Source organism: Larimichthys crocea, chromosome I (genome assembly GCF_000972845.2).
Source record: "Larimichthys crocea isolate SSNF chromosome I, L_crocea_2.0, whole genome shotgun sequence".
Taxonomy (NCBI): Eukaryota; Metazoa; Chordata; class Actinopteri; family Sciaenidae; genus Larimichthys; species Larimichthys crocea.
Genome location: NC_040011.1, coordinates 21726281 through 21753368, shown reverse-complemented (window position 1 = coordinate 21753368; position 27088 = coordinate 21726281). Strand labels below are relative to the sequence as shown.

The 27088-nt window shown below is 39.0% G+C and overlaps 2 protein-coding genes across 8 annotated transcripts in view; one reads left to right on the top strand and one right to left on the bottom strand.

The window, feature by feature from the left end:
• The first annotated feature begins 963 nt into the window (after positions 1–963).
• Positions 964–12347, top strand: si:ch211-125o16.4 (neuroblast differentiation-associated protein AHNAK). Of its 2 annotated transcripts, none has more exons than XM_027284866.1 (6): positions 964–980; positions 5167–5279; positions 6920–7007; positions 7123–7240; positions 7452–7603; positions 8011–12347. In XM_027284866.1, the coding sequence occupies exons 3-6, from the start codon at positions 7005–7007 to the stop codon at positions 11824–11826; spliced, it is 4089 nt and encodes a 1362-aa protein (XP_027140667.1). In that variant the 5' UTR covers positions 964–980; positions 5167–5279; positions 6920–7004; the 3' UTR covers positions 11827–12347. The 2 variants fall into 2 exon arrangements, with proteins under 2 accessions (XP_027140667.1, XP_027140666.1); XM_027284865.1 differs by lacking the exon at positions 964–980 and adding an exon at positions 4909–4925.
• Positions 12348–12583: 236 nt separating this feature from the next.
• edaradd (EDAR-associated death domain) overlaps positions 12584–27088 on the bottom strand; it is a 21387-nt gene continuing 6882 nt past the window's right edge. Inside the window, exons 1-6 of one of the 6 annotated variants that reach the window (XM_010743899.3) lie at positions 26452–26497; positions 17099–17157; positions 16630–16672; positions 15965–16038; positions 14217–14265; positions 12584–13981 (exon numbers count right to left, since the gene is read on the bottom strand). In XM_010743899.3, the coding sequence (XP_010742201.2) occupies positions 13593–13981; positions 14217–14265; positions 15965–16038; positions 16630–16672; positions 17099–17157; positions 26452–26491 (654 nt within the window). In that variant the 5' untranslated portion in view covers positions 26492–26497 and the 3' untranslated portion in view covers positions 12584–13592. Of the gene's footprint in view, positions 13982–14216; positions 14266–15964; positions 16039–16629; positions 16673–17098; positions 17158–23564; positions 23836–26451; positions 26498–27088 lie in introns of those variants that run through there. The other 5 variants (XM_027284881.1, XM_027284873.1, XM_027284877.1 and 2 more) reach the window with 5 other exon arrangements.

Below are 27088 nucleotides of genomic sequence, written 5' to 3'. Positions count from 1 at the left end.
AGGATTTATTAATAGACTTGAGTCAAATATGGCTCCAACTCCACCACCTCGACCAGTACTTCGAGGAACATGAGTATTATAATGACTCGGAGGAGTGGATTCATTTAAGCTAACATATTCATCCTCCTGCAGCCAGGTTTCAGTGAGGCAAAACAAATCAATATCATAGTCAGATATTAATTCATTGACTAAGACAGATTTAGATGACAAAGACCTGATATTCAGGAGTCCACATTTAATTCTCTTATTTTGGACTGTTGGAGATGTTGATTTAATTTGTATTAAGTTTTTATGATGAAGTCCTCTTCTGTTTGTTTTATCTTTAAATAATGTAGGTGGACGGGGGACAGACACAGTCTCTATACTAAAGGACTGGGTGGGCAGCTGCTCTAATGGAGGCGCAGAGAAGCGTGTAAGACTGCAGCTCTGCTTCCTGGTCTCAACTCTGGGTTGTCGACATGATTTTGGTCAGCTAATAAACTTGGCCATATTTCTAGATATGAGAGCTGCTCCATCCAAAGTGGGATGGATGCCGTCTCTCCCAATCAGACCAGGTTTTCCCCAGAAAGGTGTCCAATTGTCTATGAAGCCCACATCGTTTGCTGGACACCACCTCGACAGCCAGCGGTGAAATGACGACATGCGGCTAAACATGTCATCACTGGTCACATTGGGGAGGGGACCAGAGAAAACTACGGAGTCCGACATCGTTTTGGCGTATTCACACACCGATGAAACATTAATTTTAGTGACCTCCGATTGGCGTAACCGGGTGTCATTACCGCCGACGTGAATAACAATCTTACTGTATTTACGCTTATCCTTAGCCAGCAGTTTCAAAAAAGACTCGATGTCGCCCGCTCTGGCCCCGGGGATGCATTTAACTATGGCCCCCGGTGTCGCTAACTTCACGTTTCGGACTATGGAGCTGCCAATGACCAGAGTTGGCCTCTCAGCGGGTGTGTCGCTGTTTATTACAGGTACTGTTATTGCTAAAGGAGGACGAGGAGTAGCTAAACACGTGGCACACCGGGCAGGAGGGAGCAGGAGAGAAGGGAGGAGGAGAGAGGAGGAGGGAGGAGGAGAGAGGAGGAGAGGAGAGAGAAGCCATTGCTATCGCTAGGCTATTTAGTGTGTAACATAAACTGGTAAAACTGTCAGATTGTGGTTACTAGAGTTCAGAGACCTGGAGGATAGTGCAGAGATAAGTAGATAATCGCTGATGTGAAAAATATATGAAAATCTGTTTAAGAGAGCAGAGAGCACCGTGGCACCAATAACCAGAAGTGACAGAAAATGCTTACCATAGTACTTCAGCACCTCCATTTACTGGAGCCTTCCTCTCAAAAATGTCGAAAGTGAAGTTTGATTTTTTGTTTCAAATGCTGTAATTACAGAGATGCACTATACAGTGTCTTGAGAAAGGTTTCATGTCATGCAGCACAATGTGAGATACATCTGGAAGCTTCCTTTTTGAAGTAGAGCAGTCAAATGTCATGTTAGTTTTAACATAGAATCAGTCCTGACAATATGCATGCTGAGCAGTGATGCTACATTCTTCCTTTCTGAATTGAAGTCATGTGCCTGGGGGACAGGAAGGACAGAAACTGAAGCCACAGATTGCTTAAATTCATTTACCTGTCAAAGGTCATGTGGTCATACAAATGCAAATAGGATTTGTACAAAGCTCATTGGCTGAACCCACTACCAGTTTTTCAGAATGCAACTTAGCAATTGAACTCATCTGCTGAATAACAAAAAGGGCTTTGTGATGGGTTTTAAACTGAAGAAAAAACTATGTAACAAAGGGTGAGAAGATAAAAAGATGTATGTCTGCTGCTTGAAACACTGAAAATGTAGGTAAAGTGCAGAATCGGCGAGACCAGTCTGTGACAGAACAGCTGGTAGACTAAACAAGTCAAGTGAAACCAAATTAATTTACATGACATTTAAGAAATTAGATTAGAAAAAAGCTGACTGTAACCTGGTTGCTTAAAGATTATATGTAATGTTCTTAATGTTGTGCTATGGAGCAATGTTTTGATAGATGGATAGAACGTTCTTTGTATTATGCAATTATGGAAACAGTAGGTCTAATAAAATCCAGTTTCCATGTCTTTATTAACTGTTGTTAAGTTTCAATGTCTCGTCATGCTTATTTCAGCTGACAGTGAAGCGATAAACTGCATGCAGTGTTCTGCAACTTTCACATAGACATGCATAGTTTTTATTTTAGACAAGGCACATACTCACCCATGTTAACTCCCTCATGCCATTGTCTTTATTCTAGTTTCTATTGCTCATCGTTCAGCTATCGTCTAAGACCAACACGCCCTTCTCAATCTGTCCAACACAGTCATCACATTGTATTAAATGATTTATTGGGTTGGGTAGTGATTAATGCTGCATAGCTTGGTATGCATCTTACTTAGGAGAATATTGAAGTAACATTACCTTCAAAATAACTGAAATGCCTTACACCAGTCAAGTTCAGCAGCACTACAAATTATGGACAGACAATTTACCACATGGATAAAGCAACACATTTTGGTTACTCATTAACATCACAGAGGTTTAATTTATTTCATTATCATTATCATCATATTTATTTAATTAGACTGACATGTGGTTGTATTATTATGTCCTCCCTTGTATATTCTTAACTACCTGAAACACAGAGCACACAAATTGGACCAACAAAGTTAAAGTCATGATACCATAATATAAAAAATCAAAAGTGAAGTACATTATAATCAGCCTAGTGTATTTAAAATATTATTATTAATTGTTATTGTCCAGGGTGTACCCCACCTCTCACCCTAAGTCAGCTGGGATAGGCTCCAGCCCCCATGACTCTGATGAGGATAAGCAGTTAAAGATAATGGATGGATGGATGGACATTATTATTATGTATTCTTTTAATGATGTGGTTGGTGGAAGTGGAACTCTGCAAAACTACAGATCGTACCTCATTATATGTTGTTAAAATCTTAATCTGCAAATAACTTATATATATATATATATATATATATTATATATCGACCTACATGCAACAAGTACAATATTTGATTGAATGTACTTGCGACTTTCCACCACTGCAGATGTAAAGATGATGATGCACAATAATATGAAAGAGATAATGCATAATTTTCCAATACAATAAAGTAATGTGTCTGTATCATTATCGCTCTTATACCACAGCCATTTACCAAATGAAAATAGAGCCTGTGTTTTGAGGGATGAGACTGAAAGTACTTTCTTGACCTTGGAAACTCCATTTAGTTGCTGTTCTGGAGATTTCAATGATATTACATGATCATAATTAATAGATGGACTTGGAAGCAAGATGGAAACATGTTACATATTGTACAGCCACTTACAAAACTTCTTAAAATCCAGAACAGTTACTAAATGGACTTTGTGGTGATTGTTTTGTTGTCAGTTATTCACTTTCTTGCTGAGAAGAGTTATACCACACTGATATCAGTACAATAAACATGAAGTTACAACCAACAGGCTGTTAGATAAGATTAGCACAGAGAATGCAGACCGGAAGTAGCGAGATGCTGGATGGAGCTTATTTATCAGACAGACATGACAGCGGTATCAGTCAGTGTAAAATGGTCCATTACAAGCCAGTCCTGGCAGCTACAAAGCCCTTCCCGAGCCCCATTTTCAGTCCTACCTTATTGTCCTGTTTCTCCTGAAGTCTTTCTTTTAAATTATTTAAAGGGTCAAACCATCAGAAGAAACAGCATCTACAGATAAAACTACAGCAACTCTACAGGACTGTTCACAGTGCACAACTGGCCTGTGTTTAGAGATCATCCAGGAGAACCACATCACTCTTGGGGATTTTACATCAATAGTAACACCATTCAACAAGAAATATGTCCATGATGTGATGATCACAAGAAGCAAAAAAATAATTCCCCAATCAGAATTCAGAATGAATGGAGAAGTGACAGCTCTATTCAGTGTTAAAAAAAGAAACTGTCTTTCAAACATTATTTCAAACAATAATGAGAATTCATATCAGTGTTAAATTTAACAATCTTGCAGGGTGGTGCACAGAGAACAACCTGCTGCTCAACTACAAAACCAGGGAGCTGATGGATGATTTCAGAACAAAAGGAAGCAAAAACACACACCCCAGGTACAGAAAAAGTGAAAAAAAAAGTGGTGTGTAACATAAAGGGACTACAACTGACATTTGTGCAACCCTGTGTTATAGAATGACTATTACATGACACATTGAACCTTATAAGGAACACTGGTGATCGAGGTGGAGGCCATTTGAACTACTTTATAAACTGTGAGGTATAATCCATAATAAAAATAGTCTAAACCGATCTTATGTTTTGTGTATAAAATCTTAATTTGAAAAGTAACTAGCATCTACTGCTGATAAATGTAGTGCAAATATTTTCTTAGCATCAAGTCCTATAAAATAAAAATACTCAAATCATGTAGCTGTACCTCAAGGTTCTCATTATGTATTATACTAATGTACAGTAGTCACTTTTCAAATCAAATCAAATCAAATCAAATCAAATTATTCAAAAACTGGAATTGTTGGAATTTTGAAGCATTTTGTGATTTTTAAACAGAATTTTCCTTTACTCATACCAGCCACTGGGTTACATTCATATCATTATGGTATTAGAGTCAAGGGGTATAAGTTTAGCCATCCTAAAAACAATTTTTTGTCAGAGAAAGACACAGTAATTCCAAAGCATGCTAAAGCATGTGCAATACTATATATGTGTTATAAACTTGTAACTATAGCAGCAGAATTGTTAAATATTAATAATTGAGTGTTATGAATAGTCAAAAGTGCCAAGAAGTGATGAAAGATGTAAAAATATTGTAAATTGTAATATTAGATCAGATGTATCAGATGAAATGGAAACCAAATGAAATGTGTGAGTCAAGTGTTGCTGTGTGAGACATTGTTGCAATGCGCTTGTGTCTTGGTAAACCTGGTTAGTCCTGTTAAGGAGTGGTATCTCTTGTACTTTCTAGTCAGGTTTCGGCTGCGAAAGGCCTGCGAGTCGCTCTCTGTGACATAGTTTGAAGCCAAAGCATGTGTATGTGTGTGTGTTGCAAGGGGAAAAGGGGGGCACTATGAGAGGCGGTACTGATGCAGACTAACCTGTTCTCCAGGCTGGGTTTGAGCTTTAACTGGCAGATCCATCCTGCTCTGCCTGACAGAGCAGCAGCAATACAGTGTGGAGAAGACATCTCTGCCTGAGGTGGACTCGTCTCTGCAGCATACGGTGAGTCCATGATGAGATTATTTGTTAGGATAATTTAATAATTTAAAAACATATTGATAAAAAGTAGGATGTTATTGAATTTAGAGAATTAAACTGGCATGCATTATGAATAATTATTTTATCTTTGGTGCCTTTTAAAGCTTGTGGCTCTTCTCTGGATCAGTCATTTCAGGTCGATCTTGGAGGAAATCATGTTGTTGAAAATAACTGTATGACTTGTAAATGAGGTGTGGTGCAAATATTCACCCATTTAATGTCCACTTTCTTGACATATATTGGAATTATTATTAATATTATTATTATCTTGTCATACATTGTGAAATTTGTTCACAAGACTTTAATAGGTCATGGACCAACTGTAATGTCATGATTTTTCTGGCATTGACAACAAGTGAGATTTCAAAATAAAATGCTAACCTCTAGATAAAAAAAAATATTTTATATAAAACTTTGTATGAAAAGTGCTTCTGTCAATGTGTCTTCCTGATGTAGACATGCTGTCATCTGACTCACAGCCTGCTGTTCTGCACTATTTCGTTGGTATCATTGTTGATGTTGCCAACCTGTTTTGGGGGTTACGCCTGTTATCACACTGATTTTTTCAATGTGATTCATCTCTTTCTTGTTTTTATTGAATTTTAATTCAATTTGGAACTTTTGGTTTGGGGAGGTAGGCACCATGCAGTTATGATTTCTTCTTATTTTTAATTTTTATTTGAAAATCAAGAACACCTTTTTGAGCACAATTTTGATAGGTTGCATTAAGCACATCCATTGTCAAACAGGGTACTAATTATTTTGTATGTGCCTGTCATTGCACACAGCAAAGGTATTAATTTTTCGGTCATTACTATGTGCATAGGAGCATCTGTTCATGACAGTTACAACACTGATGGGTGCTGACTGTTTTAACATTACATGCTTTTCGAGAATTTGTGAAGCTTAGATCTTAGTGGAAGAAAGTATCCATGATTGCCTTTTCTTGAGGGCTTGTTTCACAAACCAGCATTACTGAACGTAAAGCCTGCTTTGTCTCAATGTATGTGAGTTACATTAGTGTTTACATGTGAAGGTATAGGGGTGTGGTTGAAGGGAGTGCTGTGTATGTGCGTGCACTCAGCGGCGTGGCATGTCAGAATGCATCCAATCCAACTGGTTTAGACGCATCCATTTCCCTGAACTAACCTGGCAGAGGCTTTGAATTCCTGAAGTGTGAAGTTTTACTGCATGTGGGCGTTGTTTCCCTGTCAGAAAATTAAAGAGCCACTAAAGGCAGGTGAAGAAATCTAGGCACAGGCAAAGATGTGGGGAATAATCTGATACCCAGTGAGACCTGATGGCAGCTGATGGAAATGATGTCTAGAGTCTATAATGACATACTGTGTCATACTATGACTATCTTAAATACTTTCACCTGTATTTGTTCATTTGGGGTCGAGTATTATTGTTTCACCATACTGCTGACAGTAGTGAAGATATTATGCATAATTCAAAGACTGTAACAATGATAATTTGTTAAAATTTCTTGTAAAATTTCTTTGCTTTCCTGCACCATATTTCCATATGGTGCAAAGTAAAGTTATGTGATGTTATGTTCAAATAAATTAACAGCTAAAGTTCCCTTTTCTGGTCTTTTGCAGATAACTTGGCTGCCATTTGCAGTTTCCATGGTTTCTTGCATTTAAGTATAAATCCAATGTGGATGTAAATACTCGTAAGAGTAAGATGGTAAGTATGAAACCTGTAGTACAACAAAAGACAGGGTGCAAATGTGTGAAAATGCTACGAAGTTGCTTTTCTCTCTCACTTATTTTGTGTTACGCAATTCATTTTTAAAACACAGAGTGCAGACAGCAAGAGTAGCGTTTCAGAAAGTTTGGTCCTAGATGACTCTGAGAAAGGAGTCGTCATCACAGGAATCACAGATGACATAATCGCTGCAGAGAGCGGCCTGCAAGCAGGTAAGAGAAAATACACAGAGGATGAAAAGTGTCCTGAGATAACTTCTATTATGATTTGGTGACATATAAATAAAACTGAATTAAAGTGAAGTAATTATTGAAACTTGTGCTATCCTTGCTGTGTTTCGATCAGTTTAACAGTGTCTGTAGATAAATGATTAGAGGAAAAGAGAGAAATCTGTTGGTTTTGAAGAGTTGTTTCATGTTTCAGGTGATGAAATTGTTGCAGCCACTATACACCTTGATCATCTGAACAAAAATGAACTGCTTAACATCCTGAGGGTCCTGGAGCCATATGATAACAACATGAAGGTTCTGACAAAGAAGGAACTGACCACCAGTTCTGAACTCTACCCTACACAGGTAAACATCACAGGGTTGGTTTAGCCAATTAAAAAAACTTCAATCTATGCAGATAGTTTTTTTTCTGATTGGTTTAAGATTCCTGTCTCCACTCACCTGCGATGGAAGTAAATGGGATCATACTTGTAGTGCTCACAGCATTGAAAAATAACATTTACTTATTTACTATCTGCATGCAGAAATAAGATAATATTTTTTGTAATTCAGGTCAAATGACCCAGTCTGATGAGAGCTTTCTTTGAACATTTTATTAATCCATTTAACTGTCAGAAACAGATATAGTAACAGCAGCTCTCTGACACAGTGTCAATAATACCTGAACATTTTTAGCTTCATGTAATTGATTGATGACACAAGAGCTACTTTAATTGATTTTAACCTACTGTGATTCACTTTATCACCAACAGTTGCTCAACCAAACCAGAGGCCTGTCACTGGATGCAGCTGAGGCACTAGCTGTCTCCCTTAATGGCCAAGGTGGAAAGCTAAATGCTGCACAGGGGTTGGGAGGTGAAATAAGTGGCCCCACTCTCAATGGAGACCTTCCAAATCTCAGTCTAAATAAGCCCTCAGCCGATGCTGGTGCCAGTTTCACAATGCCCTCCCTTGGACCAACTGGGCCAGATATAAAAGGAGATCTAGATGGCACTCTTAAAGCACCTGATGTAAGTGTCTCACCTCCCACAATCAATGCACCTAGCGCCTCGCTTGACATTGAGAAACCAGAAATGAAAACAGGCAACCTGAAATATAAGAGCCCAAAATTCACAATGCCACACTTCAATCTGCCTCAGATCAAAACACCAAAGGAAGAAATAGATGTTTCAGGTGATGCCAATATTCCTTCTGTCAGTGGAAACCTAGGAACACCAGACCTTAATCTGTCAGGCCCAGATTTGGACCTAAATGGGCCAAAAGTAGATCTGAATGGTCCTGATGTAAATTTAGAAACCCCAAATGCTGATATTGAGGCACCGTCAGGCAAAATCAAGTGGCCCAATCTGAAATGGAAAGGTCCTAAAGTTAAAGAACCAGGTGTCAACTTAAATGCCGACCTGTCTGCACCTGATGCCAGCCTCTCCACACCAAAGACTGATGGTGATGTAAGTGTCCCAGATGTTGATGTTAACTTACCCCAAGCTGACATCAAAGAACCTGATGTAGACATTGATGCCCCATCTGGTAGAATTAACTGGCCTCATCTGAAGTGGAAGAAACCCAAACTTCATGGCCCAAAAGCTGATCTGGACCTAGATGCAAACCTAAATACACCAGATGTTGATCTCTCTGTACCAAAAGTGGAGGGTGGAATAAATGCCCCAGATGTAGATATAAATTTGCCAAAGGCAAGTGCTGATCTAGACATGCAAACCCCAGATATTGATGTAGAGGCTCCATCTGGTAAAATTAACTGGCCTCACCTGAAATGGAAGAAGCCCAAAGGCCCAAAAGCAGACTTAGACATAGATGCAGACTTAAACACACCTGATATAAATCTCTCAACTCCAGAGATTGAGGGTGACATTGATGTACCTAATGCAGAGCTCAATATCCCAAAAGCTGATCTTAAAGGCCCTAATGTAGATGTTCAGGGCCCAGATCTCGACATTGATGGTCCATCAGGGAAAATCAACTGGCCTCATTTGAAGTGGAAGAAACCCAAACTTCATGGCCCCAAAGCTGACATGGACCTTAATGCAGATCTAAGCTCACCAGATGTTGATCTTTCTGTTCCAAAAATCGATGGTGAGATTAGTACACCAGATGCTGATCTGAATTTACCCAAAGCTGATGTTGATGTTAAAAATGCTGGCAAAATCAAATTCCCAACACTCAAAAAGCCTAAGCTCAGGCTTAAGTCCCCAGATGTTGACCTTGATGCTGATGTGAAAGCACCTCAAGCATCACTGGACCAACCTGATGTTGATCTCAATATGCCCAAAGCTGATGTTGATGTTAAAACACCAAATGTAGACATTGAGCCTCCATCTGGGAAAATCAAATGGCCCACTCTTAAAAAGCCAAAATGGTCACTCTCAGGTCCTAATGTTAATGGTCCAGATGTTGATCTAGATGCTAATGTTTCTGCCCCTGACTTGAGTGTCTCAGCTCCAAAGATTGATGGTGAGATAAATGCACCAGATGCAAATCTAAACTTACCAAAAGCTGATCTGGAAGGCCCCAAGTTAGATATTAATTCTCCAGATGTTGAAGCTCCATCTGGAAAATTCAAATGGTTGAACTTCAAAAAACCCAAATTTGGCACAATGAAGGGTCCAAAGGCTGACATTGATGCTGATGTGAAGGTACCAGATGTAGACCTCAAGGCACCTGATGTGGATTTGAGTGCACCAGATGTTAATCTTTCAGCACCAAAAATTGAGGGTGGGATTGAAGCACCAGACCTCAGTATCAGCATGCCTAATGCTGATGTAAAAGGTCCAGATGTAAATCTTAATGGTCCAAATCTTGACCTTGACCCACACGATGGTAAGCTGAATTTTCCAAAATTTAAACTACCAAAATTTAAAGGGCCAAAAGTCAAGGGTCCTGAATTTGATGCTGATTTAAAAACACCCGACATTGATGCCAGTCCTAATCTAGACCTGAAAGCACCAGATCTGTCTTTGTCTGCACCAAAAATTGAAGGTGGCTTTGATGCACCAGATCTTGATGTAAATTTACCAACGGCTGATCTCAAAGGCCCTGAAGTAGACCTTCAAGCACCAGAGGTTGATGCCTCAGCTGGAAAATTCAAGCTACCCAAAATAAAACTGCCAAAGTTTGGTTTATCTGGACCAAGGGTAAAAGAACCTAATCTCGATGTTGATGCTGACCTCAAAAGTTCAGATCTTGATCTCAGCACTTCAGATTTAGATCTTAAGACAGATATTGACGTTTTGCCCCCCAAAACTAACATCAGTTTACCAGACTTCAGTCTTTCTACCCCAACGATTAAGGGTCCAGATGTGGACCTTAATTTGCCCAAGGCTGATGCAAGTCTGGATTTACCAAAAGCAGACCTCCAGACACCTGATCTCAACATGAAAGCGCCACATCTCAGCCTGTCTTCACCAAAAATGGATGGAAACCTCTCAGCACCAAGCGTAGATGCTAAGTTGCCAAAAGCTGAACTGGAGGCACCAAATGTGGATATCAATCTGCCTAAAGCAGACCTCAAAGGACCTGATGCACAATTAAAAACACCAGATGTAGATTTTGATCCCATTCTGGGTGACTTTAAATTGCCTCATTTCAAGCTTCCAAAACTTGGTCTTTCAAGCCCTGAAGTAGAGGTTCCCAGCGTTCATCCTTCAGTTGAGTCTGGAATAGAGGCACCAAAGGTCAACATAGGTACTACAGCAGATGCCAACATGTCTGTTCCTGCAGTAGACTTGAGCATACCAAATGTAAAGGGAGATATCAAAGGACCTGAACTAGATGTGAAAGCACCAAATGTTGATGTCAATCATGAAAAGCCCAAACTGCCACATTTCAAGCTTCCAAAGTTTAACTTTTCAGGGTCTAACATAAAAACTCCAGAGGTTGAAGGAGAAATCTCTACTCCTGAAGTGAAGACAAGCCTAAACACACCTGAACTGGATATCAAAGCTGAAGCAGATGCTGAAATCAAAGATTCACCAAAAAGTAAGCTGAAATGGCCGTTCAAATGGGGATTAAAGTCTGGTTCAGGTACTGATGAAGAGGGAAGTGGTGTTGACTCTGAAACCGATGTGTCTAATGCTGAAGTGGAGGTTCCTGCATTCAAATTCCACGTATTGCCAAAGAACAGCCTTGATGGCATCGGAGGAATTGCTGATTACTTAGGCTCATCAAAACTTGACACACAGGAAAAGGATTATGTTGTCAGCAAAGGGATCCGCTTGCCAATAGTGAATGCAACATCAAATACAGGAGAAAAGATTGACATTATGGAGAGATTAAAGATAGCGAAAGAAAAAGCACCCTCAGCTAATGTCTCACCAACTGAAGCAAAAACTGATATTGATCTGAAGCTTGCCGCCCCGAGACTTGATGTCAGTGCCTCTACAGATGCAGGCGATTCCTCTTTGGTGAGAGGGGGTACTTTCAAAGTAGAAAAGCCAGAGTCTGTACTCGGCCTGGTAACCCCAGAAATCTCCACATCAGATGAAAATGACAAATTGTCATTGAGCCTCTCCAATATGCTTGGCCTCAATATCAAGGATTCAGATGTTGACTGATTGCTGCTAGTCCCACCTGATGAATTAAGCTTCATTACTAAAACATTGTAAATACATGTAACTTAACCAATTCAATGCCTTATTTTGTGATTATACAGAGAGAAGTTAACTGTTTAACTTGCAGAAAACAGTGTAGTATCCTTTAGTTCACGCTGCAGTATCCTTCTTGTGTAATAACTTTAGGTAGCCCTAATGAACAAACTTGTTTTTATAATGTGTATATCCCTGTTATTTATATGAGCTTTTTCTAAACAATGATTTGGAAGTATGTTACTTATTCATGCCTGCCTCAGTATTGCATGTGATCACATTGAGCTGTTTAGGTTTTTGAACCGTGCATTACTTTACCACATTTTTAAATGTAAAAAAGTGTGAGTGAATGTATGTTAATTTTTTTGTTCAATAAATAACTCAAATATAATCAATATACTTTACTAAGATCCTTTACTAATATTAAAGAATGAAAATAATAAAATTGATGACTTGGTTTGTATCCAAAGTAAAGGCATCTTTGAAAATGGACGAAGCTTTACTCTTCTTTTTTTCCACAGATCCATATTTATTTAAGACATTATAAAAGGTACCTGGAAAGAAGATTTCCTTGAAATCATATCTCAATTGAAACTCATTTGTCTAAACAAATGTCAGATTTTTGCATTATCAGTTAGCCTGCTGTATGCTGAATTAAATCCTAAACGTAAGATGTGGTTTCGCGTTTGATCTTGCTCCTTAATTTTCCTTCAAAATGACAAAAGCGTTTACAGAGTTTGACGTGTTTATTTCATACTGAGAATAAAAGCACAATAAAAAAATATTAAAATATGTTTCTTCAAAAGCTTTAAACATTTAAACTGTTTTAAACTGCTAAAAACTTTTGGTTTGTGAATGTAACAAATTAGTTATTTCCCATTCTACATCAATGGAACATCAAGCCCCTCTTAATGTGAGAGGATGACACACATCCTGCTGTGTTATGTCCGAAAATAAAACATAACATTTTATAAAAAAATAAATATTTTACCATTCCCTTTGTGTTTGTGACCCATGCTAACAGGCTGACATTTTAGCATTCTAACATTTGCCAATTCACACTAAACACAAAGTAGTACTGGGGATGATCGTTCCAGGTATTTAGTTATAAACCATAATCACAAAATGTTGTATAAATTAAATTTTTGACTGCATGATGGCATTTAAGAAAACATGTATTACAATTCAACCTGAGGGGAACATGAATGTCCACTAATTTCTTTACAATCCATCAAATAGTTTTCTGTGGACCTCAAGATCAGGACACATCATTGGGGAAACATGAATGTCTTTAGAAAAAGTTGGACCAATCTGACAAGTAGATGTTGAGATAATGAGAGGAAAATTCAGAGGATCACCAAAGCCATAGGATCTATCCTCTGGGCACCATGAATCAAGAATGTCTGTACAAAACTACAGGGCAATCTATCCACCAGTTTAGATATTTCATTTCAGTAGTCTGGACTAATTTAGCCAAACCTTTTATCAGTAGCAAGTCATGTGTATACTGTGTGTAAGATCCTGTGCTACATGAAGCACCCAGTGTGCTGACATTCTCTAAAGGACTTTCACTGGTTGGTCATTGTTTATCTTTTTCAGAGGATCACTTCTATAGTTACTAATGATAAAACATTGGTAAAATCTATCCAGTCTTATGAAGAAGAAGAAATCCCTTACAAATACAACCCTGATAGAAGAAAAAAGAAATACAGGATAAATATACAGAGTCAAACTGGTTAAAGAGTCTGTTGCCAGCGTGACGGCCAGTCCTTCTCTATCCAGCTCTGCAGCAGCCGCAGCACATCAATGCGCTGGTAGATGCGGCAAAGTTCGGTGAGCTCAGTGACCGTCTTCTGGTTGTAGCGCAGCAGGAACTCCTGAGTGGGGCTGTGTGACAAGGACCCCTGCGTCCGGTGCTCCAGCAGGGTCAGTTCATCATAGCTCATCCCCCATCGACTCGCAAAGTTCTTCCAGTTTTTGATGGTGCAGTGGTTTGGATCCAATTTGAGCCGCAGTAAGTCCAGGAGATCTTTGTCATTCATGAGGTCGCTGATCTTGGGAGGAGGTGCTGGGCAGCAGCACTTTTCACAGGGGCTGTTTAGTAACTGCAGTTCTTTGGGGTAGTCTGAGCTCAGAGGACAAAGAAGATAGAGTTAGCTCAAGAAGTGCATTTTTGTATGTGTACATTGAGTTCATTATAACTTACAGTATATCACCATGGACTTGTAATACATAAGAGGTGCATACCAACACCCCCTCTACATTTCTGGCAATATTTCAGGTTAAGCAATTCTCCAAAAATGAATGCAATTTTCACATGAAATAATTTAGTCATGTTTCTATCATGCGAGTTGATATACCTGGTGAAATAGATGTTGGGCAGGTGCATTCTTCAACATCTTCAACTGGCTGCAACACAGAGAAATAAAGCATGAGGACTGTTAGTTATGTACTGGTCATTTTCATTCAAATGCTCAAACTTGATTTAAAACATGCCTCCAATATGGACATAGTCAGTCAAGTCATATTCAGGGTTATGTATATATATATATATATGTGTGTGTGTGTGTGTGTGTGTGTGTGTGTGTGTGTGCGTGCGTGCATGCGTGCGTGCGTGTGTGTATCCATGATGCTATTTTGGTCCTTTCTCCACGTCTTCATATTGTTCAGATTTGGACATTTTTCTTGGTTTATGTGCTTCTACCATGAGTAAGTATCCCCATAGTTAAATTGTTTTTCTTTTGTCTGTTTTTATAATCAGAAGTTTTTTTTTAACATCAACCAGATTCTCTATGCAAACAGCAGTTTGTCTTCAGAGATTGTGCTATATAAATCTGTTTAATATGCTGTACCTCCTCAAAATGTAATATTGTGAAACATCAGAATATACTAGATAGCTCCACAAAACTGATTACTTACTGGTTACATTTTGAATGCGATCAATCAGCTGCACAAACCAGCTGTCCACATAACACTCATTTTACTCTCTGCAGTAGGAGGCTGGAGTTCACAATACACTGGACATGTTTTCAAACACAGTTTTTGTTCGATAGTTTGGATGGAGCAGGTGCATGTCTTGTCTTCTGCAGGTTATGTGCCTGAAGTGTAAACATGATGCATTTTTACTGGCTTATACAAGTTAAACATGTCTCAACAAAAGCCACACTGCACACTACAGAACATCAAGGCCAGACAGAGAATCCAGACCCTCCACCTGGAGGGGATGCATCCACCTTAGCAGTGCTGATTGGACAGGCTGGAATGAACAAATTCTTTGTCAAGTCTCACTGCTCACTCTTCTTGTATGTTTTTTTTAACAATGCTCTCTGCTTTAGAAAGCTGCCTGGCTGAGCGTGATGTTAGCACTCTTTCTGCTGCCTGTGTTCTGCTCTGTTATTAGCTATACACAGCTGCACCTTTGAGTTCAGGGGGACTAAACCACATCCTGTGTGTTCACAGCCTCAATTAGAAAGTATACCCAGTGTGTACCTGTGCCAAGGAAGAATAGAATTATCTACATTATAATGATAGAACTGTTTCATTAAACTATCATTTAATGTCGACAATTTGATTGGATTGACTTTTAGGAACATTTTCATGAGCAAATAAAAAGTTGAAGTCAAAGCAACGATTTTAATAATTCATTACGAGACTGCTTTAAATGTTGGGAGATACAATATCTGCAATGCATTGTACCTCCATTCATTTTACAACATAGCATTCTTGTTCAAATTTAAGACAAAGAAAGAGCCTAAAATTCTATTGATGCATATATTACATGCTCGTATTGAAGAAACGTTTCATGGTACTAGCTTTTGGTTAAGTTCTACATGACGCTTGCATCCCACAGCTGGAACACTTTGTTAAATGTTCCACAGCAGGAAGACAGAAAGACAGCGATAAGAGGGCATGCAGTGGAACTAAACCAAACCTAACTAAAGTAAATGTATATGTGTCAGAAATCTACATTTTACAATCTCCAATCTACATTTTTAGTGACGTTCATGAAACGTGATAAATTCAGTCTCTTTGAGGGATGATGATAAATGCATAATGTTTCAAATGCAGATTATATGTGCACACATGCATCAAAGATGCTTATACTGACCTGTCTTATTCTACCTGAGGAGGGGCTCAGGTATCCAGGCGGCATGGAGCTCAGGTGGAGTGTCACAGCCTCTGCTGGAGACATGTTACCAGACATCAGTGGATTCGGATATAAAACTTTTCTATTCCTGTTTAATTGGCTGTTGACACTAACTCAGCATGTCATATATAGGTACAGGCCATACCTATTTTTAGTCTCTATTCTCATTTCCTCTTTCTTCCTCTATTTTCTTCATGTTGAGTCATGGTGTGCCTGCTTGCTCAAACACTGGTCAAACAATTCTATCTTTCTGTTTTAATTTTGCCAATTATCCAATTACATTTTTTTGGGATCACTGTTGTTTCTACATAGTGACAAGAGACTCACAGGGTTGTACACACTGAAATTTGCTTTCAGGGCATTCTGCCAGAAAGCTGCTGTTTGTGACTCGCGATAAACCAAAGGTCAATGTTGACTTATTTCAACTCAAACCATGATCTAAGTATTGAGAGTTACCTAAACTAACCAAAAAGCAGCTGAAAACCTGTGAGAAAAAGAAGTAAACTTAAGAAGGCTTTAAACACAGTTCATCCACCAAGAACTTCATGCTACACAGATTTTTTCATCTTGCAACAACACATACTGCATACTTTGTAAAATGGACCATTGTGTTTTGCCTCTCTTACCATGGGGATCTGTCACCTGCACTGGGTAATTGGCCTCCAAGGACTGTGGGAGAGACAAGGGCAGACAAGATAATATTAGAAAGTCAAATGATTAAACCTGAGAAAGAAACATAAGTTTGTCTGCTCTGTTAATCCTCTTCTTGGGAGCCTTATATAAAGTCTGTTCATGAGACTGAGGGAGCATTCAAGAAGTCTGTAACTGTGGAAGAAAATGACTCTCTTGTGTGCAAAGACAAGGATCAGCCTGCTGCAACCTGTTCTTCAATGAGCCCTCAGGCGCTAGTAATCACAGCACAGTGTTTTCAGTTATGGTACATTTCTTAGCAGATTACTGTAAGACTCTGCTTTCTAAGGCAGAACAATGATAAATCAGCAGCAAGCAAACTGGGTAGAAAACACATCACGACAATGAGACAGTTAAACATAAATAGAAGTGGAAAAAATGTTTTTAAAAAAAAAAGGTACTCACAATTTCTGCCACAAAGCTGGTGGTGTCTGTGTCCTCCACGGGTTCAGAGCTGATCCTGCCTGTTAGAAAGAAGGAAGAGGCTTCAATGTTGTGAAATGTGCACTGTGTCCTTTACTCATTTCATCTACTTCCTACATATCACCACTTTCACCCACAAAGATGCACAGAAAAACCACATCCTCCCATCGACCAGCACATTCTGGTGTGTGAGTGTGATGTACTTTGAATGCCAATGTTAACAGTAACACTGTGATGACACATTATGATCCTTTCTGGTAATTCTGAAGGTGAAGACCCTTTTTTCCATTTAAAGGTGGTGTCAGACGTACTAGAGAAAAAGAGAGTTGATAGTTGTGTCTCATAAGCAGGTTGTCAAATACTAACACCACCTGTGTTGTGTGGTGTCGCATTGTGTTGTGCTACTCGCTTCGAGTCAGTCAAAACATCAGTATTAATGAGACTCAACCATCTTCCTTAAGTATGACTGACCCCACCTTTAAGCTACATCAGCTTTGCCAAATAAAGAAGTGTGAGTTTAGGTGTGTTTACCCTCCATGTCATTCCTGAATAAAACAAAGCAGCTTGTAATAGTTCATGAAAGCTTCTCAGAAACAATGAAAATACTGTTCAGCACCAACATGAACTCTTAAATCAAATACCTCTGCACCGATAAGGAATATTTTTAACGAGCACATTCACGGATGAGTTGAGAGAGCAGCACAAAGGCGGCTTTTCAGCTCCAGAAAATACCTTGACGGGGCTATGTGGGACTTCATCAGGCTACGTCACTGTAAAGCCATTGTATCCAAAGGGCTCTAAATAAAGAACCACTTTGGCCTTTCTTGGGTTACACTCTATGACGATGAAACTTTAATTTGCATGGGAAGCTAGAATTAGGATGATCGGGTGTAAGCGGGCTGTTTCCTACATGCAGCTTCCAAGGTGTGTGTGTGTGTGTGTGTGTGTGTTCACCTGAGAGAGAGCAGTCATGGATGTAGGTCATACACAGAGCCTGTGTGCTCTTGTAGGAACTGAGACATCTCTCTTAGTTGTGATTCAAAGTAGTTGCTGTTTCTGTATTGTACAATATACTACAAATGTTTGGTCTGAGACAAAAAGAGCTAAGTTTGAATATACATGATGCTAAAATACTTCCAGTGTGAAACAATAAATGCGGCAAGACATAATGGACAACATTCAGTATCCATTTGATTTTCCCTCTTTGGCACAACTGAAAAGAAAACACCTTCTGACAAGGTTATCAGACTTTTACTCGTTCTACTGCACAACATTTTAAGGGGACATGAGTACGATTTTTACTGTCTAAAGCTGCAGTGTGTCAAAATGTACATTTGAAAACTTTTATTAAAAGTTTGTAAGAAAAGGGAAATACAACGTGTTCCTATACAAATGTCTATCCTCAGAACAAACAAAGATCTTTTTTTCAGTCAAGCGGGGACTTTGGATTTGGTTGCATTTGAGTAACTAAAAAAACAGAGAGAAATGTCCAAAATGTACCCCTAAAAAGGTAAAATTCCTTCAGGTAAGGATGATGATTGCAGTCTACCACAAGCCTCAACACACATACATAAGCACTTGTCATGACACAGACTCTGAACTTTATCATTGTAGGTACATGTGCATAATTACAGTGCCTCTTCAGATACACATATGCAGGCACAGACGCACGCACACAAATAAAATATTGACTGGTGAGTGCAAAAACACCTTAAGAGCATATCATCGAAGCCTAAAATGAGGTATAATGTGTAGGTCTAATGTGTCTGAATGCTGCATTTTCTGACTGATATTAACATGATTTATCACATGCAGTGACAATGGATTTCTCAGGAGATGGCAGGCAGTGGAGTACATCTGAGGGGAAAGAAAGGTAAAACCCCTTCACCACTGCTTTAGTCTGCCTGCCCACGCAAGACAACTAGGAAATGTTGACATGTTGCACTTTGCTTTCATGTTGCTTCGTCTCTCTGTTTCTAGAAAGTTATTTGAGTGTGGAATCAATAATCCATGGAGAAGACTGACCTGCTGAACATACTACACATGCTTTCCTTTTCCATTTATGTTTCAACGCGTTATAGAACGCGTTCATGCAAAACATCCTCTTCGTTATTATATATTATATTATATTATATTTTTATTTTTGCACAATATAACCTTTGCACCTAGATCTAAAGAATTTTACACTACAAGCCTTGTACTGTAGGTTAGTGCATAAATTCATCAATCATAAATTGTCTTTTTCTGATGTTACTGAGCACTTTCCAAAGCATACTATTTCAGTCTAGTTTTAGAACAAGGCACAGTATTGAAACTGCTCTGGTGAATGTTGTAAGAATTGGTTGTAACAGAAATTCTTTTTCTATCCATCTTGCTTCTGGACTTCAGCAGATCTTTATTGCTGTTTTCAGTCTTACTTATGGGATAGAAGCTGTTTGTCGCACTTCGTAACTCATAAAAATGAACATTCCATATGGAGTGCCACAGGGTTCTTTCCTCGGTCTACTACTTTGCAGGTTTGTAGCTGTTACTAAGGGTCCTCATTGTTAAGCACTATATTGATTTTCATTGCTATGCAGATGACACCCAGCTCTATAACTGTTGATCCTGATGACTAACCCTTCAAAGATTCTGCAAAGCTTCAAATTATGTCTAATGCCAACAGTTTCAAACTTGCTCTTGCTCACTTGTCTGATGTGGACTTCCTTGTAGAATTCCTAGGGACACTGGCTTGGATGAACTGAGCCCCTTGTGTTACTTTGAAAACAGAATGTCTGATTTCAGTAACACTGAATCAGGACAGAACAGTGATTGTTTATTATTACATCGAAGCAAGGCTGCACTTAAGGTATATTTTCATAATTTATTTGCTACATTCATCAATTCATTGTTTGGTCAGAAAAACTGCCACTATTACATCCCAGAGGTGATGACTCCAAATATCTTGTTTTGTCTGAACAAGAGACAAACACCCAAAGATATTCATTTAACTAACACCGGACAAAGAATATTAGCAAATCCTCACATCTGACAAACTAAAACATTTCTCCTTGAAGAATTACTTTTAGATTACCTTTTAATTTTCTGATGACTGACAAATCAATCAGTGAACTTATCATTTCACTTCTAAAAACTGTCCCTACATTTCACCATACTTTCAACTTGGCCATGTCATCACTGTAAATGTAAATTCATTGTCAACTGATCTTCTGATTACTAAAAAACATTAATTAATTAATTAAGTTAAAAAAATAACAAAATGAAAATACTGCTCAGCACTAACATGAACCCTCCAGTCGGGAAATATGGCTGTGTGAATTACTTGCAGTAGAAAAGCAGCAGGCTCTGTACTCTCTGAAAAGTCTCAGAGCACACTAAAAAAGAGATTTCTCAAAAACCATCTAAACTTGCAATAGCATTACCACATTAAACTGCAGTACTACATTTCTAGTTAACATACTAGGACATACAAAACTACCAGTAAATATAGTGCATGTGGGTATATGGGCAGTATTTCTCTTTAAATATAGTACATTAAGTATTAGGACCTGCAGCCAGTCACCCAATTATGAAGTGTAAGTCGAACCTCAGATCAGTTGAGCATTGTTTCTCCCTCTCTGGGAATGCAGAGGCATGTAACTGCACGCTCTGGATAAAGTTCAAGAGATGAAATATAAACCACATCATAATACATTGCTTAGGGCCATAATTCCATGCAGGTGAACCCAGCTTTTCTCCATTTTGACCACCCATGTCTCCTATGAAAGGATAAAGCACAGTTTCTAAGCAGTCTGTGTCACGGGCTGTTTGCTTTAACATGATGTTTGTTTCCACACATGAATGGAGGTGAATGCCACTGACAGTGGCTACACACACAGAGCACGCAGCACACACGGAGCTCTGAGTTAAAGATGGATGGATACTGAATGTGTTTGTCCTTTTCTTTTCAACGTTACAACCAGCCAGGATGTATGTGATGTTCAGTTAATGTTAATTAGTTAATGATCAATCTTACTATATCGCAGCGATCTAAAATCCACAGATGTGACATCTGAGTGGTTCACTCTTTTCCCGTCACAGCTGCAAACCCACATTTGCTATGAATGCGTCAGTGTGTCTTATCTGACTTGACTTCACAGCTGTGTTGGTGTGAAACAGTAAAAAACAAGTCGACTGTAGCATTACTAAAGACTGTCTACACCTTTACTCTATGGTTACTGTAGGAACCAATACTGGGGTTAACACACACCTTGTACAAACTCTCTGCTGCATGTGGAACATGAGTGAGGTGGTACACTGTGTGTGTGTCTGAGCTGCAATAAACTTGTAAATTAATGTTTATACTGCCTCATTAATAACATTAATCAAGAATGGAAGTTTCTCACTGATGGGTGTCACATAAGGAATTCTTATTCACTTCTCAGAGTTAGATGATAACTTTGATACAAATCTTAAATCTTTGTTTAAAGTACAGACCTGGAGATAGCTCAGTATATTACTGCTAGCCTGGCTGTGTCCAGAGTCTGTTTTGTGGTTTTCGGTGGAGTTACGATCTGAAACAATTTCTTGACAAACTGTTGCTGAGTGCATTGACACTTGCTGTAACAGTGAGGTTGCCAGAGACCAGACCAAAACCTATGTTCCCTGATCATACATCAGACTTGGCATCCTACACTACAGTCAAAGATGTTACATAGAAGTTCTGAGCTGATAGTTGAACTGTTGTTGTTAGTCAAAAATAGTTGCTTCATGAAACTCCAATAATCCCCAGAGCAAAGTGTGAACAGGTTTCATTAGAACTACTTTATCCCAAAGAAATGGTCCCCATGTAATCAGAGTGGGCACACAAAGGTGTTGTTGTTTCAAAATGTAAATGTAAATTTGTCAAATCTTCAGGAGACTGATTTCTCAAAATCTAAAAAAGAAAAAAGAAAAAACTAAACTAGACTTCCTGAAAGCATCTAAAGCCTATAGCAAAAGGTTATTTCAAGTTTCAGTGACGAGATCAACTCTAAAACCAAATATAGCTATTAATACCAGCCAATAAAAATCCATATTAGTCACACTCTAGACATTCAGAAACAAAACCCTACGTCAAGTTCAAGAGTTTCCAGCCACTGTGCTGCAAAGATCAAGTGGGAAACAAGAGCTTTGAGTTAAAGATGGATGGATACTGAATGTGTTTGTCCTTTTTTTTTCAACGTTACAACCAGCCAGGATGTATGTGATGTTCAGTTAATGTTAATTAGTTAATGATCAATCTTACTATATAAACTTATCGCAGCGATCTAAAATCCACAGATGTGACATCTGAGTGGTTCACTCTTTTCCCGTCACAGCTGCAAACCCACATTTGCTATGAATGCGTCAGTGTGTCTTATCTGACTTGACTTCACAGCTGTGTTGGTGTGAAACAGTAAAAAACAAGTCGACTGTAGCATTACTAAAGACTGTCTACACCTTTACTCTATGGTTACTGTAGACTCTAGACTCCACGTCCTGGTTTAGCTCGGACAAGCACGTACTCAAGACCTGCAATAAATTACAGTTTAGAAATGCTGAAAGGAGCTGCAGTGTATACGTGGATCATATAGGATTGCAGACAAACAGCCATTAACCCACAGTGTGACTGAACAAATGTTCATTATCCTGTGTCAAACAGGATGTGTGTGAGAGTGCTCGTCTGTTGTTAGGTAAAAACTGAACTCTGAGATGAAGCTTTGAATTTTTCACCACAGTTACACCTAAGTCTGGAGACACAAGTTAAAAACACAGTTCTTCTTGTTGATGCTTAACACTTTAATTATTTATTAATGAAGACATTAGTTGGAGCTCATAAAGCACAACATGCAGATGTACCTCTGCATCCATATGAATATAATAGAAGCACCAACAGCAATCCAACCACCAAATGTTCTCATCACTCATTCTAAATTGTCTCATGCCAGATAAAGTCTAGGACCACTGCATGTCATGACCCTGTGAACATTCACTTCCAGTCAGAATGAACAGACATCACTGTTGAAAGGTAACGGCTTCTTTCCATGAACAGAGTGAGGGGACTTTTTAACTGGAAACTTTCTTGGTTGTGGTTGTAGACAGAAGCTGCAGAAGGCCAACAAGGAAACACTTGTTGTTTTCCCCGAAAGTGAAAAGGTTGAAAAGTGAATTGTGGGAACAGTTTAAATTTACAATATTGTGAATGGATCTATGAGGCTGATTACATCAAAGAGTCACATTTGAAATAAAAGTAGATTTTGCTTGTTCAGACTAAAACAATAAGAAAGCAAATACAGCGAGGAGGTCTCACAATGATTCATGGAGAGAATGCCAGAGACATGTTCATACTTTAATTACAGTTCATGCTGTAAAGACTATAGACAAAGAGGGGATGCGCTGACAGCCTGTCCACACTCTCTATGAAGACTGGAATATTGAGTGTACTCACCAAACGGCTCCTTAAACGACCTCAAACTGCTTTTTTTCATGTTTGAAGCAGTGACGTGTCTCATGCAGTGAAGTGTATCAGGACAACAGAAAGTGTGTAAAACACACAGTAATCCCGCACGGAACAGGAAGCTCTAACGCCAGCCCAGCGGCGGCCGCTCACACAAATGAAACACCGCATCGTCACGCAGAGGATCAGGACCAGTGCTGCCTTCACGGTCCCCTCGTACATACAAACATCTACGTTAACAGGCAATACCTGTAAATTTTAAGTCTGATAGATAATTATTAATTAAATGATTATCGTGGTGTGACTATAAGCTAAAGGGGTAAGGCAGAAGGTGAAAGGCATAAAAAACGGTAATGAAATATACATAAAAGCATAATAAAAAATAAGAGTGAACTTAGAGCAACATTCACTGTTTTTTTCACTGTAAACATGACATATTCTTCACCTTGTAAAGTTAAATGAGCAACGTTAAAACACTGAACAAAAATGAATCATTTTGTGGTAAATATGTTCAGCAGTACTCGAGTATTTGTTCTGATTACATTACTTGTGATCAAAAAGTCCATTCCAGTCGACAACTTTGCTAACAACCAGGTCGCCAACAGCAGACCCAGCTGCAGCTAATATCACTGACTAGTCCAACAGCAGTCAGCCCAGAACCAGAACCTACAGCAGAAGCTAATATCACTGACTAGTCCAACAGCAGTCAGCCCAGAACCAGAACCTACAGCAGAAGCTAATATCATTGACTAGTCCAGCAGCAGTCAGCCCAGCTCGGCGTCTGTCTTTCAGCCTTTTATTTCACCAAGCTCTCACCAACCACTAAAAGTCAGTCCCACATTTACTCTTGTCCTGCGGCTTCTTGCTCGCTCACTCTCTCCTTACCGTTGTATAACAAATCTTAAACATCTTTGTTAAAGTACAGACCTGGAGATAGCTCAGTATATACTGCTAGCCTGGCGGGTCCAGAGTCTGTTTTGTGGTTTCGGTGGAGTTACGATCTGAAACAATTTCTTGACAAACTGTTGCTGAGTGCATTGACACTTGCTGTAACAGTGAGGTTGCCAGAGACCAGACCAAAACCTATGTTCCCTGATCATACATCAGACTTGGCATCCTACACTACAGTCAAAGATGTTACATAGAAGTTCTGAGCTGATAGTTGAACTGTTGTTGTTAGTCAAAAATAGTTGCTTCATGAAACTCCAATAATCCCCAGAGCAAAGTGTGAACAGGTTTCATTAGAACTACTTTATCCCAAAGAAATGGTCCCCATGAATCAGAGTGGGCACACAAAGGTGTTGTTGTTTCAAAAGTAAATGTAAATTTGTAAATCTCAGGAGACTGATTTCTCAAAATCTAAAAAAGAAAAAAGAAAAAACTAAACTAGACTCCTGAAAGCATCTAAAGCCTATAGCAAAAGGTTATTTCAAGTTTCAGTGACGAGATCAACTCTAAAACCAAATATAGCTATTAATACCAGCCAATAAAATCCATTAGTCACACTCTAGACATTCAGAAACAAAACCCTACGTCAAGTTCAAGAGTTTCCAGCCACTGTGCTGCAAAGATCAAGTGGGAAACAAGAGCTTTGAGTTAAAGATGGATGGATACTGAATGTGTTTGTCCTTTTTTTTTCAACGTTACAACCAGCCAGGATGTATGTGATGTTCAGTTAATGTTAATAGTTAATGATCAATCTTACTATATAAACTTATCGCAGCGATCTAAAATCCACAGATGTACATCTGAGTGGTTCACTCTTTTCCCGTCACAGCTGCAAACCCACATTTGCTATGAATGCGTCAGTGTGTCTTATCTGACTGACTCACAGCTGTGTTGGTGTGAAACAGTAAAAAAACAAGTCACTGTAGCATTACTAAAGACTGTCTACACCTTTACCTATGGTTACTGTGGACTCTAGACTCCACGTCCTGGTTTAGCTCGGACAAGCACGTACTCAAGACCTGCAATAAATTACAGTTAGAAATGCTGAAAGGAGCGCTGCAGTGTATACGTGGATCATATAGGATTGCAGACAAACAGCCATTAACCCACAGTGTGACTGAACAAATGTTCATTATCCTGTGTCAAACAGGATGTGTGTGAGAGTGCTCGTCTGTTGTTAGGTAAAAACTGAACTCTGAGATGAAGCTTTGAATTTTTCACCCACAGTTACACCTAAGTCTGGAGACACAAGTTAAAAACACAGTTCTTCTTGTTGATGCTTAACACTTTAATTATTTATTAATGAAGACATTAGTTGAGCTCATAAAGCAAACATGCAGATGTACCTCTGCATCCATATGAATATAATAGAAGCACCAACAGCAATCCAACCACCAAATGTTCTCATCACTCATTCTAAATTGTCTCATGCCAGATAAAGTCTAGGACCACTGCATGTCATGACCCTGTGAACATTCACTTCCAGTCAGAATGAACAGACATCACTGTTGAAAGGTAACGGCTTCTTTCCATGAACAGAGTGAGGGGCTTTTTAACTGGAAACTTTCTTGGTTGTGGTTGTAGACAGAAGCTGCAGAAGGCCAACAAGGAAACACTTTGTTTTCCCCGAAAGTGAAAAGGTTGAAAAGTGAATTGTGGGAACAGTTTAAATTTACAATATTGTGAATGGATCTATGAGGCTGATTACATCAAAGAGCACATTTGAAATAAAAGTAGATTTTGCTTGTTCAGACTAAAAACAATAAGAAGCAAATACAGCGAGGAGGTCTCACAATGATCATGGAGAGAATGCCAGAGACATGTTCATACTTTAATTACAGTTCATGCTGTAAAGACATAGACAAAGAGGGGATGCGCTGACAGCCTGTCCACACTCTCTATGAAGACTGGAATATTGAGTGTTACTCACCAAACGGCTCCTTAAACGACCTCAAACTGCTTTTTTTCATGTTTGAAGCAGTGACGTGTCTCTGCAGTGAAGTGTATCAGGACAACAGAAAGTGTGTAAAACACACAGTAATCCCGCACGGAACAGGAAGCTCTAAGCCAGCCCAGCGGCGGCCGCTCACACAATGAAACACCGCATCGTCACGCAGAGGATCAGGACCAGTGCTGCCTTCACGGTCCCCTCGTACAACAAACATCTACGTTAACAGGCAATACCTGTAAATTTTAATCTGATAGATAATTATAATTAAATGATTATCGTGGTGTGACTATAAGCTAAAGGGGTAAGGCAGAAGGTGAAAGGCATAAAAAACGGTAAGAATATACATAAAAGCATAATAAAAAATAAGAGTGAACTTAGAGCAACATTCATGTTTTTTTCACTGTAAACATGACATATTCTTCACCTTGTAAAGTTAAATGAGCAACGTTAAAACACGAACAAAAATGAATCATTTTGGGTGTAAATTTTTCAGCAGTACTCGAGTATTTGTTCTGATTACATTACTTGTGATCAAAAGTCCATCCAGTCGACAACTTTGCTAACAACCAGGTCGCCAACAGCAGACCCAGCTGCAGCTAATACACTGACTAGTCCA